The sequence below is a fragment of the Oryx dammah genome, unplaced genomic scaffold, assembly GCF_014754425.2.
Source record: "Oryx dammah isolate SB20612 unplaced genomic scaffold, SCBI_Odam_1.1 HiC_scaffold_12, whole genome shotgun sequence".
Taxonomy (NCBI): domain Eukaryota; kingdom Metazoa; phylum Chordata; class Mammalia; order Artiodactyla; family Bovidae; genus Oryx; species Oryx dammah.
In genome coordinates, this window is record NW_024070196.1 from 35082384 (window position 1) to 35099570 (window position 17187).

Consider the following 17187-nt stretch of genomic DNA (forward strand, 5'->3'; position numbering starts at 1 on the left):
ATATCCCAAAATTCTTCATACTATACCACCCTTCTTAATACTCTGATAATAAATCTCTGTGCTAAGACCTGATTCTCTGTAAAGCTCTAATATGCCAAAAAGAATTTTCAGCAATTCTCTGAAGAAAATAAAAAAAAGCAAAAGTTACACAATTGACCAATCTCTATCTGATCTGTCACATCTAAGACTGGAATTCCAGATCAGTTTAAAACAGTACAAAGAAAGACCCATGCAGACAGAAATATCCTAATAAGTGGAGATCTGAAACAAAGTACTTTTAAATTTCAATTCTTTGTTTTTTCATAATCCATAAACAAAGGAATGTTCAAAAAATTTCTGAGAACAGCGTTAATAGCAATGTGATCAGAGCTTTTGGAAAGATCATAAACCAGGAATAATTCTAGGGCACATGTGTATACCTATGGCTGATTCAAATTATATATGGCAGAAACCAATCCAACATTGTAAAGTAATGATCTTCCAATTAAAAATAAATAATTTTTTTTTAAAAGAAAAGGAGTAATTCTAAGATAGATTAAGGGGCTGAAGATTTAAAGTGTCCCAGGCTTGTAACTGTATTGCAGAAACAGAATAAGCCTTATAGCCCAAACTTTAAAAAATGTATATCAAATTGTCATTAAATGTTTTCATTATAAGAACAATGCTTACACAGAATAAAACTTTCAAAAGCACAAAGACTAGCCAATAAAAAGCATCTCCTGAACTCCAGTCTACTAGATCCCTTGCCCTCAAAGTCCTCTTAACCATTTCTTATCTATCCTTCTATAAATAATTTGCTATATAAGTACATATACATATTTATCCTTTTTAACACAGAGATATATATTGTCCTATACCTTATTTTTACTTGAATCAATGTGCTTTGGTGATCATTCCATGTCCATTTAGAGATCTACTCTATCTTTTTGAATTCTTCATATGAAGGTACACTATTTATTAGTTCTCAGTTATTTATATTGCTTCCATTATTTTCTTATTATAAACAGTGTTGTAAAGAACATTCTTGGACATATGTCTTTGAGCACTCAGGTTAAAAGGCATTATGTTTAAAATTTTACAATTAAAAATTGACAAATTGTTCTTCAAAGAGGTTATGCCAATTTACACTCCCACCCAGTACTTGTATGAATGAAAATGTCTTTTTTCTTATATGTTCAACAACATACACTATTTAACTTTATTAACTATTTAAACTGTATATTGATCATGCACTACCACTAAGACTTCTCATTAAAACTAATAATTATAAGCTGATCAACATTTTAAACATTTTTTCTACTTTATTTTTTTAATTGAAGGATATTTATTTGCATGACAGAATTGAAGGATATTTATTTGCATGACAGGTTTTCTGTCATACATCAACAAAAATCAGCCATAGGTACACCCATGTTCAACATTGTTTTTTATTTAATACCTGTGCGTGTATGCGTTAGTCACTCAGTCGTGTCCGATTCTTTGCAATCCCATGAACTATAGCCTGCCAGGCTTCTCTGTCCATGGAATTCTCCAGGCAAGAGTACTGGGGTGGATTGCCATTCCCTTCTCCATAGGAACTTCCCAACTCAGGGATCTAACCATGGTGTCCTGCATCGCAGACATATTCTTTACTGTTTGAGCTATAGGGAAGTCCTTTCATTGACTACAGCAGTCAATAAATTGAAAAGACAGCCCTAAGGCTTGGTAATTAAAGGAGTCCTCATTCAATATTAATTACTGATTGTTAATACAATTTTCTTTGAAATGTGTAAACTATAAGTTACTAAGTATGTTTATCTCAACATAAAAGCACTGTTTGGATATTTAGGGTGAATACCTAATATTTACATTTGAGATAACAAAAGCTTAGGTCTTCTCTGTAAGTGGAAGTAACTCTAACAAAGACAGCAACAATGTACCTTTATTTTTAATGCAGAGTCACTATGGGTATGAGTCTTAGAAAGTTTCCTCATTATCTCAGCTCCAGTAACAGGTCCAGAGCTACCAGGTGGAGGCCGGTTGGCTGTTCCCTCCAGTAGCATTGTGTGTTCACTGACTGTGGCTGAAACAGTAAAAAAGAATAAGTGGGCTATAGATTATCATATAGTCTTGAAACATCTTGAAACACTCCAATGTTCCCGGTGGTATAGCAAAACTCAATTTATTGAAATTCAATTAATTCAATTGAATTAATTAATAACTCAATTTATTGAAATTCAATTAATTGAAAAATTAATTATGGATTCTGCTAAAATATTCATTCTTCTTTCTCTTATTCTTTCAACCCCAATCTTTTCATTCAATCTCAAGAAAGGAACAAACAGCTTCTCATCTTTCACATATTTCTCCCAAATGGCATAGAGATTAAAAACCAATTCAACTATACTGAAGAAAGTACAAAATGTTCACAAATTAACCTAGGTATCTGCAGACAATTAGAAAGAATATTTCTGCACTACTCTTTTCAATTTTTGGTTAGACTTGAAATTTTTCAAAATAACAAAAATCCAGCCTATTACTCATAAAATACTTAGTTGTTAAATACGAAGTTTCAAAGAAATTTTCTTAAAGCTTGGTAAAGTAATATATATCAATGTTCTGAAAGCTCTAATTTTAAGATTACTGTCCTTTTCCATGGTACTTTTAATATTTTTTCAAAATATCATAAGATAAATTTCTATTTCCATTGAATATTATATATCATGATAAAAATTACTCTTTGAAAAAGCATTAAAGTATGCAAGTATTTCTGAAATGCATTATCTACTGCCTCTGTCCTGCACAGTCATAATAATAATGACAGAATTATAGGCTGAATGTATACCTCTAAACATTACACAAATTCAGAATCAAACCACCAGGTAAAATTCAAATCTACAAAAGACTGGCATAGGGAATTTGATAAACAGAAATACAAATTTCAAAAAATTCATGTATTTCACTCAAAATAGTCTAGTTATACAAAGATGTCTCTTAATTGTACTAGATAGATTAGGAGAAGAATTTCGCTGTATTTCTACTGCATTTCACAAAATTAAATTTCAAAGTGAAGTGTGCATAAGGATTCCAACATCATCACCATTTATTTGGACCAACACAAATCAGACTTGTATAATTAAGCCATGATATTTTCAAATCTGGGACAATACATATTAAAATTATCAAAATATTAGGTTCCAAGTACATAATAGCCAACCAAAATATTTACAGAATTACCTGCATCAAATTCAAATTCTGCTCCATCAGCACTGGTATCACTTTGAAGACCACCTCCATTGTCCAGCCCAAGCCCATCTTCATGTTCATGGTCCACAGCTGACTGAGGTTTCAGGGACTGAGCAGGTCGATGTAAACTAACTCCTTTAAAGGCTGGTGTTACCACAATAAACTTCATCCACTGCCTTGCCAGTGCAACCAAACCTTTCTTTAAAGTTACCAGAGCGGGAAGGCCATCACTCTGTGACAACAATGACATGGTTAGGAGTCATCTTAGCGTAACAATAATAATTACTATTTAGTGTTCTATATGCATTTATTCATTTAAATCTCTTAACTCCCATTTAGAGATGAGGAAACAAGAATTTGTATGTTGAGTCATTTGTCCAGATTTACACAATGGAGTCACTATTTCAAACTGATGACAGAACTCACTCTCTAGACACAAAGTTGCATCTTTCCATAATAAACAACACAGCATGCATGCATATGTGCTAAGTCACTTCAGTCTTGTCTGACTCTGTGTAATGCTATGGACTGTACCAGGTAAATAAGGGGCTAAACATAGGGTATAAAAGTGGGATTCCCTGTAAGAAGCATTCAATGCATTTCACCTGTTTTGATCTACTGAAAATTAAATGTATTTTGTGCCACCTGGAATATTCATAGAGCAAAGGAAAAGATTTCCTTCAAAAATTAGGTAACTACCTCTATTTGAACATTTAAAAAATAACAAATTTTTATAGTTAAATGATAGACAAACGATTTATAACTGTTTCGAAACAAATATATTATCAGTAACAATTACAAAATTTAGAATATATTTTATTCCACATAGTGCTGATTTTAAGAAAGAAAACTTGCCTGTTGTGGACTTAGCCTAAAGGAGAAAATAGACTCCTCTCCTTCGCCTTTCCTACAATTCCTTGTGTTAGGAGTAATGGTTATGACTGAAGAGAGACACTTACTAGATGGCAAGAATCACTCATTTACTTTCTGAGGACTATAAGGTTCCTTAGCCTTCCCTTTCATTTCTAGATTCAAGGAAGGAGGGTCTCTTGTATTTCTTCCTCTTACATGGAAACCATATCCTGGCAGAGCATCCATCCATGCGAAATTCCTGCCATTCTTTCTGTTCTAATTTCTCTGCCTATGCCTAGATGGGCAAGTTAACTTTGCACTGTGGCCTCCCAGTCTTCAGTTCACAGAGTGGGAGTAGAAGGCACTATACTAACCTAAGGTCTGAGTACCTTTATGAAATCCATAATTTACTCCAGATTCTTTCATTAGAGGTTATCAGGAACATGACTGGCCATCAACAGTACTGACACACTGATTATTAATTTAGCTGAAGATTCTTGTGTATTCTCTGTTGTTCAGAAGCTTGGAGTGGACAGGGAGGTGCTCAAGCTCTAAACTCTTAACCACGATGTGTTACTTTCCATAGTGCTTTTCTAGGGCAGAGATATATTGGATCTATTCATATAGCTATATATTCCCCCTCAATTATTAATTAGTACTTATTAAACATTTATGTGAAATATGACTAATGACTACTCTTTTGCTTGCAATTCATTATACCTTTGGCCTCTAAGATGGTCTTTCCTGGTTCTCCTCCTTTCCCCAACTCAGCACTTTGTGTACCTCTATGCACTCTCTCCATCCCCCTTTCACTTCAGTATTTATTGAGGATCCATTCCTGACCAGTTTCTCAATCAACATATTCTTAGAAGACTCTTCCATGTTCACTGCTTCTAACACCTTCAGGCTGGCAACACCTAAACCATTAATCTGAGCCCAATCTTGTCTATAAACCTGGATTTCTAACCAAATTTCTCCTTTGGACTTTCCATACTCATCTCAAACCTTGTGTGTCAGTGGCTAACCAACAGAATAGAATCTTTTTTAAAACTAATGTGTGATTCCAGTAACTCACCATTGTAGCGTCATCAATGATGGAGTAATTTGCCTGGTGAAGGTAGTGATGTAGTATATTGCACAGCAAACATGAAGGATTTTCTTGGAGAAAGCGGGCAACTTTTGTAAGTCTGTTATATTTACTTCTTAAGGGAAAATGTACACTTTTATTCTGAGAAAAGCAAAACAACAGATTTAGAAGGATACAGCAAAGATACAATAAACAAAAGATACCTAGAAATTAAGAACTTGCAGGTCTGATATTTTCCAACAACAATAAATAATAAGGGAATATTTCAATAATAAACTTTGTATGACACTGCACTGTTGAAAGACATACCTCTAATGCTTCTGTCATTATGCATCCCATAACAGCACAAATTCTCAAGGTCCCCTCAGTTTCTAATTTGTTTAAAGAAGACTTGAGTTGATCAATGGGAACAAGCCATGCACCAACAGCTGGAGTTGCAGTGCTTAAAAGGTTCAGCTGCCTTTTAAAATGAAAAAATATATATATAAACAAATGTTTTTAAGACTATTTCAAACACTCTCCCATACATATTGTACTCTGTGGCTATTTTATTTAGGCAAAATTACTTTTCCTTCTGACCAGCAGATAAATTCTGAATATATAAGTAGGAAATGCAAAAGATGATAGAATTAGAAAAATACAAAAGTCTGTTAGAGGTGAAAAAAGTAAAAAGCTCATGACAAGGTGACATGTAAAATTAAAATAAAACTCTAGAAAAGAAAAAGGGTTAAACAAGCTGAGAATAATGTCTACAGAAAGTATGAAGTAAGAAAGATGGGGAAAAAAGTAGCAAGCCTAATACTAGATATATTAGAAAAACAATCCAAAAAGATACATGACACAGAATTTATGTAATTTAAAATTAAATTAAAAAATCAGGGGAATCAAGGGATAGTAATCTGTTTTAAAAATTTCTTACCTAGAAAATGCATGTGCAGGAGATCTCACATTGGTGGGAGCTGCAAAACTAAACCAAATTTCCTTGATGGTCAACTTCATGCTACATGAATCTGGAGGTGGAGGCATTAGAGGTAGATCTTTTTTCAAGTCATCAGATTCAACTCCTTCATCCTATATAAAATAGAGTACCAGAAGTTATTAATGTATAGTCCCTTAAAACCACTAGCACAGAGTGTTTTAAGCACAAAACTTTTTCATCAAATCAAGTTCTACAGATAAGAGTGTGAAATAAAACAGGTTTAGCTTTGCAGCTCCCACCAATGAAAGACCTCCTGCATATGCATTTTCTAGGTAAGAACTGTAGCCTGCATTGTAGGCAGACTCCTTACCATCTGAACCACCAGGGGAATCCATGGAATTAGGATTAACTCCCTTTAGGGGATTCCCTGCTGGCTCAGTGGTAAAGAATCCACCTGCCAATGCAGGATACCTGAGTTTGATCCTGGGGTTGGGAATATACCCTGGAGAAGGAAATGGCAACCCACTCCAGTATTCTTGCTTGAGAAGTCCAATGGACAGAGGAGCCTGATGGGCTACAGTCCATGGGGTTGCAAAGAGTCAGGTATGAATGAGCGACTGAGCACACACAGTAGAGGTCATCCAACTATTACATCAGAGGACTAGTGACAGTATTAAGGTCTTCTGCTTCTTACTGCAATCTCTTTTCCATTCTATTTTAAGGGGAAATTTCAAACTTCCAAATAAAGTGCCATGAGATATACTATTACAGTCTATGTTCAAATAAGTTAACACTTGTCAATAGAAAATTCTTAGTTATCTTATATGCTAATCTGAACCTGTATTGAAAAAAAATAGGAATAATATTTTTTCAACGTGTAATCACCACTCTTCAGTATGCAGGGAAGGAAAAAGCATATTAGTAAAGAAAAAAAGCCCACTGCTTGTTGTATCTGTTTACAAGTCTCTAATTCACTTTTAGATATTATTGGTCAAAATAAAGAAAAGGTCGGCATTAGCTTGTGGGATGATTAAGGAATAAAGAGTATCCACAAAACAGCTGTGAATCCTAAATGTTATAAAAAAATATGGGTCATAGATTGTAGTGATTTTAAAGTCAGCAGGCACTAAACAGAAGTCTACATTCCCTTATCTGCAATTCCAACATTCACAACACTCTGAAAACCTAAATCTGTTTTGTAAATGTGGAATCAAAATCTGATATGAATGTGTGAGAGACTATCCTATTTGGTGTTTTTACTAATGTCATGCTGCAAAAATATTCAATATTTCAAGATGTAATGTTAATGTTATCTAAGATTTCACTAGGAGCTTATAGTACACATGCCATATTATCTTCCTTTTAATATATATATATATATATTTTTTTTTTTTTACTGAATTATAGATGTACAATATTATATGTTACAGGTATAAAACATAGTGACACGATTGTTAAGGGTTATATTCCATTTAGGTGCTTCTCCGGTGGCACAGTGGTAAAGAAATCACCCACCTATAGGAGACCCAAGAGATGCAGGTTCAATCTCTGGGTCAGGGAATATCCCCTGGAGAAGGAAATGGCAACCCACTCCAGTATTCTTGCTTGGGAAATCCCACAGACAGAGGAGCCAGTGGGCTACAGTCCATGTGGTCACAAGAGTCAGACATGACTGAGGGACTGAATACTATATTCTATTTATAGTTATAATAAAATGTTGGTTTATTCCCTGTGCTGTGTAATATATTCTTGTAGCTTATTTTATACTAATAGTCTGCACTTCTTAATTAGGTATATGTGGAATCTAAAAAATACGACAAACTGGTGAATATAACAAAAAAGAAGCAGGCTCATAGATATAGAGAACAAACTAGTGGTTACCAGTTGGGAGAGGGAAGAAGGGAGGGGCAATATAGGGCTATGGCATAGGATTTTTCTTTTAAAGAAAAAAAATCTGAATTCTCAAATACATTTGGGTTTCAGACAAGGGCTGTGAGCCAGGCAGCTGAGAATATACAAATATACAGAAAATAGTCTAGAGGAATCTGAACTTTAAATAAAGAGAGATGGCCTTGTAAATAAGCAAGTAATTAAAACAACATGTGAAACAAAGTAATAATAAATTTGGATTTACACTGACTGAATTTTTGGTGCCTATGGCACATCTCAATGATGATATCTAAAAGGTTACTGGATATAATTCTGAAGATCAGGTGATAGCTTTGTTTTACACTTTGTCATGTGTCTGATTCTCTGCAATGCCATGGAGTGAAAGCCATGGCTCCTCTGTCCATGGGATTCTCTAGGCAAGAATACTAGAGTGGGTAGCTATTCCATTATCCAGGGGATCTTCCTAACCCAGGGATTGAACCTGCATCTCCTGTGTCTCCCGCACTGGCAGGTGAGTTCTTTACCACTGCACCACCTGAGAAGCACCTATATAGTACCGGAATATAACCTTTAAAAATTGTGTCACTATTTGTATACCCAGGGATTGAACCTAGGTCTCCTGCATTGTAGGCAGATTCTTTGCTATCTGAGCCACCAGGGAAGCCCACACTGTATCCTTCTACTTCTCTGTATGTTCATTCTATTAATTTATGAGAGTTTGATATTGAAACTCTAACTAAAAAGGAATTTATCTACTTAAAAAAATAATTGTTATAGTGGAACCACATGCAACCTTGTTCTGTATTTCCCAAGTTTCCTGTAATTGTGTTATCACACTTTCATAATTGAGAAAAATAAAAAAAATTAAAATTAAAAACCTATTTACTATGCATCAAATCAAAATAAACATTTCAAAAATAAATTTCCAGAGACCCAGAGTTCAGAAGTGATTGTACCAAGGCATACTGGATGACTAAGACATATTTCTTAGTTAAAAGGTAGTTTCTTTCTTCTTCAATTGGTCTAATCTTCAAATGAGCAGAAGTGTATGTGTGTCTAAGAACAACATTTACCAAGTTCTTACTATGCTCTAGACACCAACCTAAGTCTTTCTTATGATCTGCCTCCTTCAATCATCACATCTCTAGAATGTTAATATCATTACAATAGTCATTTCAGAAACAAGATGCTAAAAAGAAAAAAAATGTGCCCAAGATCAACAATCAGGTAGTATTACTAGTATTCAGTAGTCTATAGAATTTTGAACATTTTCATTATTGCTGTTACTATATTCATCATGAAATTATACCATGACAAAAATAATGAGTTGCATTTGAACTCATTTCTATACACTTGCAAACAAAATAGGCAGATTGACAAAAATGTTAAAATATTTAAACATGTGAAATACTACCAGTAATAAAACTGTTTATTTAAAAAATGAATTCTGCTAACATCCTTTAAACAACATAAAAACAAAGTTCTGCTTTTCTGAAATTCCATTAATTCAACAAATAAAATTGTCTGACATAAGTAAAGTACATTATTATATATTTACAGATATAAGTGCAATTTTAGCAATTACACTTGTAGAATATAATCACCAAAATGCCTTGGCTACCATTTATGCAAAATCTACAACATGGAAAGATAAGCAAATATACTCCAGAAATTGATTGTGACTTGGGTAAACAATTTTCTATTTTCCCAAAGCATTATTATTGTTAGAAATTCACCAACTTGTTCATCAGAAACAGAATTTCCATTTAAGTCTGAAGAAGGGCTTGTTCGGTCACAAGGAAGATTATCATCAGAGACATCAGTATTATAGCCGCTGCCAGTTGGAGAATCAGAAGAATTATTGGAGGTCAGCACTCCACCCCTTTCTGTGACATTAGCTTTACCCATAATTCCAAAAGCATTATATAAAACAGCACCAGACTGTCTTCCTCCTATACAAATGAAAGAATTTCTTTATTAAAAACATTAGGTCTCATCTCAATGCTGTACTCTACAACTTTTATAAAGAAAAAAATAAAAACCTCATAAAGATTCTTTTCCTACCAAAATTTTATCCTTATATATAAAAGTGATATAATATTGAGTTATCAGGTAAGGAAGTGTAGGCATAAACACTACTATTACACTGAGGCTTCCTTTATAGCTCAGTCGGTAAGGAATCTGACTGAAATGCAGGAGACCTGGGTTCAATCCCTGGGTCAGGAAGATCCCCTAGAGAAGGAAATGGCAACCCACTCCAGTATTCCTGCCTGGAGAATCCCATGGACAGAGTAGCCTGGCAGGCTACAGTCTATGGGGTTGCAAGTGTCAGACACAATGGAGCGACTAAGCACATGCACATATAGGACGAAATCTGAAAGTCTTAGACACAATTCAGCCTTCCTATTTTAAAGTTATAGTCAGTAATGTAAAAGAAAATATAAGTCAGTAGACAGCCAGTCTCTCCCATTAGGAAGCTTCCATTAGCCTCTTATCCTAATCCGTCAGAAGGCAGATAGAATGAAAACCACACTCATAGAAAACTAAATCAAACTGATCACATGGACCACAGCCTTGCCTAACTGCATGCGATGTAGTTGTGTCACTATTTGTATACCCAGGGCCTCAGAAGATGGATGGGTCATGGTGGAGAGTTCTAACAAATTGTGGTCCAATGGTGAAGGAAATGGCAAACCACATCAGTATTCTTGCCATGAGAACCCCATCAACAGTATGAAAAGACAAAAGATATGATATTGAAAGATGAATTCCCCAGGTCAGGAGGTGCCCAATATGCTAATGGAGAAGAGTGAAGAAATAACTCCAGAAAGAATGAAGAGACAGAGCCAAAGCGAAAACAATGCTCAGTTGTGGATGTGACTGGTGATGGAAGTAAAGTCCAATGTTGTAAAGAACAACACTGCATAGGAACCTGGAATGTTAAGTGCATGAATCAAGGTAAATTGGAGGTGGTCAAACAGGATATGGCAAGAGTGAATATCAACACTTTAGGAATCATGAACTAAAATGGACTGGAATGGGAGAATTTAATTCAGATGACCATTATATTTACTACTGCGGCCAAGATTCCCTTAGAAAAAAATGGAGTAGCGCTCGCAGTCAACAAAAGAGTCTGAAATGCAGTACATTTGTGCAGTCTCAAAAATGACAGAGAATCTCTGTTCATTTCCAAGGCAAACCATTCAATATCCCAGTAATCCAAGTCTATGTCCCAACCAATAATGCTGAAGAAGCTGAAGTTGAATGGTTCTATGAAGACTTATAAGACCTTCAAGAATCAACACCCAAAAAAGATGTCCATTTCATTATAAGGGTCTAGTATGCAAAAGTAGGAAGTCAAGAAACACCTTGAGTAACAGGGAAATTTGGCCTTGGAGTACAAAATTAAGCAGGGCAAAGGCTAACAGAATTTTGCCAAGAGAATGCACTGGTCATAGCAAACACCCTCTTCCAAAAACACAAGAGAAGATTCTACACATGGATATCACCAGATGGTCAATACCAAAATCAGACTGTATTCTTTGCAGCCAAAGATGGAGAAGCTCTATACAGTCAGCAAAAACAAGACTGGGAGCTAACTGTGGATCAGATCATGAACTCCTTATTGCAAAATTCAGACCTAAATTGAAGAAAGTAGAGAAAACCACTAGACGATTCAGGTATGACCTAAATAAAATCCCTTACGATTATACAGTGGAAGTGACAAACAGATTCAAGGAATTAGATCTGATAGAGTGCCTGAAGAACTATGGATGGAGGTTCATGACATTGTACAGAAGACAGGGATCAAGACCATCCCCAAGAAAAGAAAATGCAAAAAGGCAAAATGGTTGTCTGACAAGGCCGTATAAATAGCTGAGAAAGAAGAGAAGCTAAAGGCAAAGAAGAAAAGGAAAGTTATACCCTTTGAATGCAGAGTTCCAAAGAATAGCAAGGAGAGATAAGAAAGCCTTCCTCAGAGATCAATACAAAGAAACAGAGGAAAACAATAGAATGGGAGAGACTAGAGAGCTCTTCAAGAAAATCAGAGCTACCAAGGGAATATTTCATGTAAAGATGAGAACAATAAAGGACAGAAATGGTAGGGACCTAACAGAAGCAGAAGATATTAAGAAGGGGCAAGAATACACAGAACTATACAAAAAAGATCTTCACGACCCAGATAACCACGATGGTGTGATTACTCACCTACAGCCATACCTGGAATGCAAAGTCAAGTGGGCATCTGGAAGCATCACTACAAACAAAGCTAGTGGAGGTGATGGAATTCCAGTTGAGCTATTTCAAATCCTAAATGATGATGCTGCACTCAATATGCCAGCAAATTTGGAAAACTCAGCAGTGGCCACAGGACTGGAAAAGGTCAGTTTTCATTCCAATGCCAATGAATGTTCAAACTACCACACAATTGCACTCTTCTCACATGCTAGCAAAGTAATGCTCAAATTCTCCAAGTCAGGCTTCAACAGTATGTGAACTATGAACTTCCAGATGTTCAAGCTGGATTTTAGAAAAGGCAAAGGGGGACCAGAGATCAAACTGCCAATATCCGTGGATCATCGAAAAATCAAGAGAGTTCCAGATAACATCTACTTCTGCTTTATTGACTACGCCAAAGGCTTTGACTTTGTGGATCCCAACAAGTTGTGGAAAATTCTTCAAGATGGGAATACCAGACCACCTACCTATCCTGCCTCCTGAGAAATCTGCATGCAGGTCAAGAAGCAACAGTTAGAACTGGACATGGAACAACAGACTGGTTCCAAATCGGGAAAGATCCATCTAGGCTGTATACTGTCACCCTGGTTAATTAACTTATATGCAGAGTACATCATGAGAAATGCTGGGCTGGATGAAACACAAACTGGAATCAAGATTGCCGGGAGAAACATGAATAACCTCAGATACATAGATGACACCACCCTTATGGGCAAAAGCAAGTTAAAACTAAAGAGCCTCTTGATGAAAGTGAAAGAGGACAGTGAAAACGTTGGCTTAATATTCAAACAACTAAGATCATGGCATCCAGTCCCATCACTTCATGGCAAATAGATGGGGAAACAATGGAAACAGTGACAGACTTTATTTTCTTGGGCTCCAAAATCACCGCAGATGGTGACTGCAGCCTTGAAATTAAAAGACGCTTGCTCCTTGGAGGAAAAGCTATGACAAATTTAGAATAATAGAAAGCAGAGACATTACTTTGCGGACAAAGTTCCATCTAGTCAAAGCTATGGTTTTTCCAGTAGTCATGTATGGATGGGAGAGTTGGACTATAAAGAAAGTTGAGCACTGAAGAATTGATGCTTTTGAACTGTGGTTTTGCAGAAGACTTTTGAGAGTTCCTTGGACCACAAAGAGATCAATCCAGTCCACCCTAAAGGAAATCAGTCCTGAATATTCATTGGAAGGAGTGATGCTGAAGCTCCAACACTTTGGCTACTTGATATGAAGAACTGACTCACTGGAAAAGTCCTGATGCCGGAAAAGATTGAAGGCAGTAGGAGAAGGGGTTGACATAGGATAAGATGGTTGGATGGCATGCATCACTGACTCTATGGACAGGAGTTTAAGCAAGCTCTGTGAGTTGGTGATTGACAGGAAAGCCTGGCGTGCTGCAGTCCATTGGGTCACAAAGAGTTGTTCATGATGGACTGACTGAATTGACTGATCACTGAATAAAGGATTTACAGTCTTTTCATCTTACATGGCAAGACTAACAATCAAAGATCGAATTTCCAAAGACACGAAGTTCCTAAAGTTGTTTTATATTTTATGCAAGAATTTTTTCTGAACTATACACTGCTTTGCTCAGGCATTGATGACTTGTATGTCTAGATGCTCTGCCAGTTTTGAGTCACATGATTAGTCCATAAAAATCCACTTACACAATTGGGATGGGGCACCCACTTCTATTAAATAATCTCAGATGCCATACTTTCTGCTTGAATATGTTGATTCAGCTTACTGAAAGTCATGATTGTTCAAAACATTTCAGCAATCTGTGTCCAATTTGTTCCCTTAAAGCAGAAATTTAAAAAGCTTACCTTTTATTGTTAAATTTTCAAGTCCACATTCGAACATTATCCAACCCCATTTTTCCTGGCTGGGACCTATTCGAGTTACATCTGGAACAGCTTGCTGATCAGTTTCATCCACAAAAGCAAACTCATCCAGCTCTTCAAGAGTAAATAAAACTTTGGACTTCTCAAAAGGAATAGCAGTGATGGCACAGGTACCAATATCTATTATCAAAAGAGAACAAAATGACCATTAAAAACAATAAATAATGTAAACATTTGACACAGTGGTTGTCCTAAAAGATATCTTAGTATTCTATCAAAGAAAAAACAATGAACCAACCAGTTTCTAAAATAACATTGCCTAATGTCATACTAATTAAAAAGTTCCAGAATCATGTTAAAGTAAGTAGGTGAAAAGAAGATTCCATAATTAACAAATAATTATTCAGAGATAGGATAACTTCCAAAAGATTATATAGGAAAAAAACTAAAAGTCTAAACTTAAAAAGTTCCTGAATAATTCCGCTTCATAGTAAATTATTTTAAATACTGACTTGTGATTTTACAAGATAAAAATTATTTAATTACCTAGACTTAGGAAAAACATTCCTTCCCAGGAAAACTATACCTTTTACTCAAAGATTGCTTTATACTAACATTTTATATAACAATTCATCACAGACATTGATTGCCACAATTCCATCATTTTCAATATGCCATATGGACATTAACATCCCAAGTTTTTTACTTTATCATTTTTTAAAAATTTCTTTCTCTGATAACAGCTTATGAATACAGAGAAGCAAAAAGAAGATAAAGAAATTCATGGAAATTTACCACCTAGATGTAACTTGTTTACATTTGAACTAAATTTCCTACAGCTCTTTAGAGATCATTTTACAAACCCAGCTTTGGTCCCCACTTTTCATGTTTAACAGTCAAAGGGACAATTTCTTCAGTTTACTGAAAATTCTTCAGAGATAGTATCTTAAGAAGCCCATAGCTATGCCTGTCATTCTTACTGGTACTATATTTTACAGATTTGACTATCTACTTTTGATACCACAATTATTCCTTTTTAACAAAGCTGTGTCAACAGAATGGTTTTAGAAAGAAAGCAAAGACTATAGAGATCATACTCTCTCTGTTCTATAATGAGCAAACAGAGGGAAGATAGAAGCAGTTCCTAATTTGGGGCCATACCACTCACCTTCCTACCAAAGTATACCTTATCTTTTGCAGTAGTTAAACATTCTGTGTTCATAGATAAATACCCTTTTCTCATGAAATACTAAAATTGAAGCAATATTCAAAGGAAAAATATTATACGTTTCCTTTTGCAAAATCCTCTTACATTTATATATGTCAAAGAAAAAATATGTTGTAGACTCCTACCTGTTGTATCAAGACCCCTCAGTTGCCCATGAACTCGATGAATGTTTAACTTGGCTGCAATCTCTTTGCCTTTTTCCACTCCAGCATTTGATCTGAGAGATCCAGATGACTGAGGCTGCATCTTAGTAGCATGAACATACCTATCAAAATTTGATGTTCTACCAGGGTCTGCACTGTTTGAACTCTCTTCAACCACACCTCTTCATGAAAAAGAAAGAGTATGATGGTTAACATGTATATAATACAGCTCAGTAAAAATATTTAACTAGTTTTTTTTTTAAAAAAAGAAAACACCATTCCACTATTTTAAATAAACCAATATTAATGAAAAAATTCTTTAGTGTTTACTGAAAGATAGTATGAATAAAAACCGTGTAAACTTTTTAAAACCCACTTTGCTAATATAAAAATGAGATTTGAAATTCCAATATCAGTCTTGAGTTTTAACATCAGAATTTTCCAAAATATATTGAAAAGACAGTTAAGGTTTGCTTTTACATCCAGTAAGATAGTCACAGCTCAGGTTAATAAACTCTTTCTTACCTGTTCATACGAACTTGTGTAGCAATTCTGTCAAAACACAGTGCTACTAAGGACACATGAGTCACACTCCTACTAGGAGCTGTATTTGGAGATTCCTCTACTGAGGCTTGTAGCAAACATAAGTTCACCTAACACACAAAATGTCACATATTTCAGAGTTGAAAAGTAAAATGTTACCACTTAAACACAAGATATACAGGAAAATGAAAAACTACTGTTAGGAATGGCATATCTATCTAAGTGTACAAGAGTATAATGAAGGCAAAGCTTATAAACTCTCATAAGATAATAATGAAATTCTTACTGGGTGGATACGAAACATTTTAGTTTTATTTAATTAACTTATCTAACTTATTAAATAACATTAATGTTAATTAAATGTTAATTATTTAATAATACTTATAATATAATAATTAAATATTAGTATAAATAAATGTTAGTGGTAATAAAATAACATTAAATATTTCATGTTATTTAAATATTAGTAATATATTAACCAACATTCTGTTTAGGTAAACTATTTATATTACAATAATTCTTACATTAGATCATCAAGGAAATAAAAAAAACTTGATATTACACTTTATTCTACCATCATTTGGTTTATAATAAAAATCACCACAATATTTTCTTTCAGAAAAATTTTTTTGAATATTAAATTTTTACCTTTGGTATGCTAACATTAGCCTGAAGACCTTTAATTGTTACATTATCTTGCTTCATTATAGGATTTGTCTGCGCTTGTCCTTGATTAGTCATTCCTATGGTAGAGTGTTCAGTTTTTGTTCCTCTAACATCTTGCTTAGAAGATAGCTAAAAAGATTAAAAGTAGTATTATTATTTCACAGACCTTTAATAATTTCCACATCATCTACAACAGCAACTTGTTATTCACTGTGCTCCTTTATACCTATCTATATACTAGCTGCCATCTGGGTTAGCATTCCCAGTCTTAAAGTCCAAACCTTAGAAAAGCTGGGAAACAGACTGGCACCCCCAAGGCTGAGAAAAGTGATACATAATAAAGCTAAATCAGCCTATACAAAAAGGGACAGAAAAGATGGTAATAACAATAATAGGTTTTTTAAAAAGGATCACCAAATTCTATGTACTTGAAAACCTATTTGATTTCTGATAACTAGCTCTCCCCGTTGGCTGGGAATATTTTCAAATTTCTTTTGATTTGTACTACTCTAGCTCAATTACCTATCACATGAAATGCCAATATATTC

The 17187-nt window shown here is 34.8% G+C and overlaps 1 protein-coding gene across 1 annotated transcript in view; it reads right to left on the reverse strand.

The window, feature by feature from the left end:
• Positions 1 to 17187, reverse strand: part of KIAA1109 (KIAA1109 ortholog) — a 199974-nt gene that overhangs the window by 82464 nt on the left and 100323 nt on the right. The window contains exons 33-42 of the mRNA XM_040250561.1: positions 16622 to 16768; positions 15956 to 16083; positions 15413 to 15612; positions 14042 to 14239; positions 9714 to 9925; positions 6084 to 6235; positions 5474 to 5624; positions 5153 to 5305; positions 3217 to 3457; positions 1920 to 2062 (exon numbers count right to left, since the gene is read on the reverse strand). Of these exons, the coding sequence (XP_040106495.1) occupies positions 1920 to 2062; positions 3217 to 3457; positions 5153 to 5305; positions 5474 to 5624; positions 6084 to 6235; positions 9714 to 9925; positions 14042 to 14239; positions 15413 to 15612; positions 15956 to 16083; positions 16622 to 16768 (1725 nt within the window). The remainder of the gene's footprint in view (positions 1 to 1919; positions 2063 to 3216; positions 3458 to 5152; positions 5306 to 5473; positions 5625 to 6083; positions 6236 to 9713; positions 9926 to 14041; positions 14240 to 15412; positions 15613 to 15955; positions 16084 to 16621; positions 16769 to 17187) is intronic.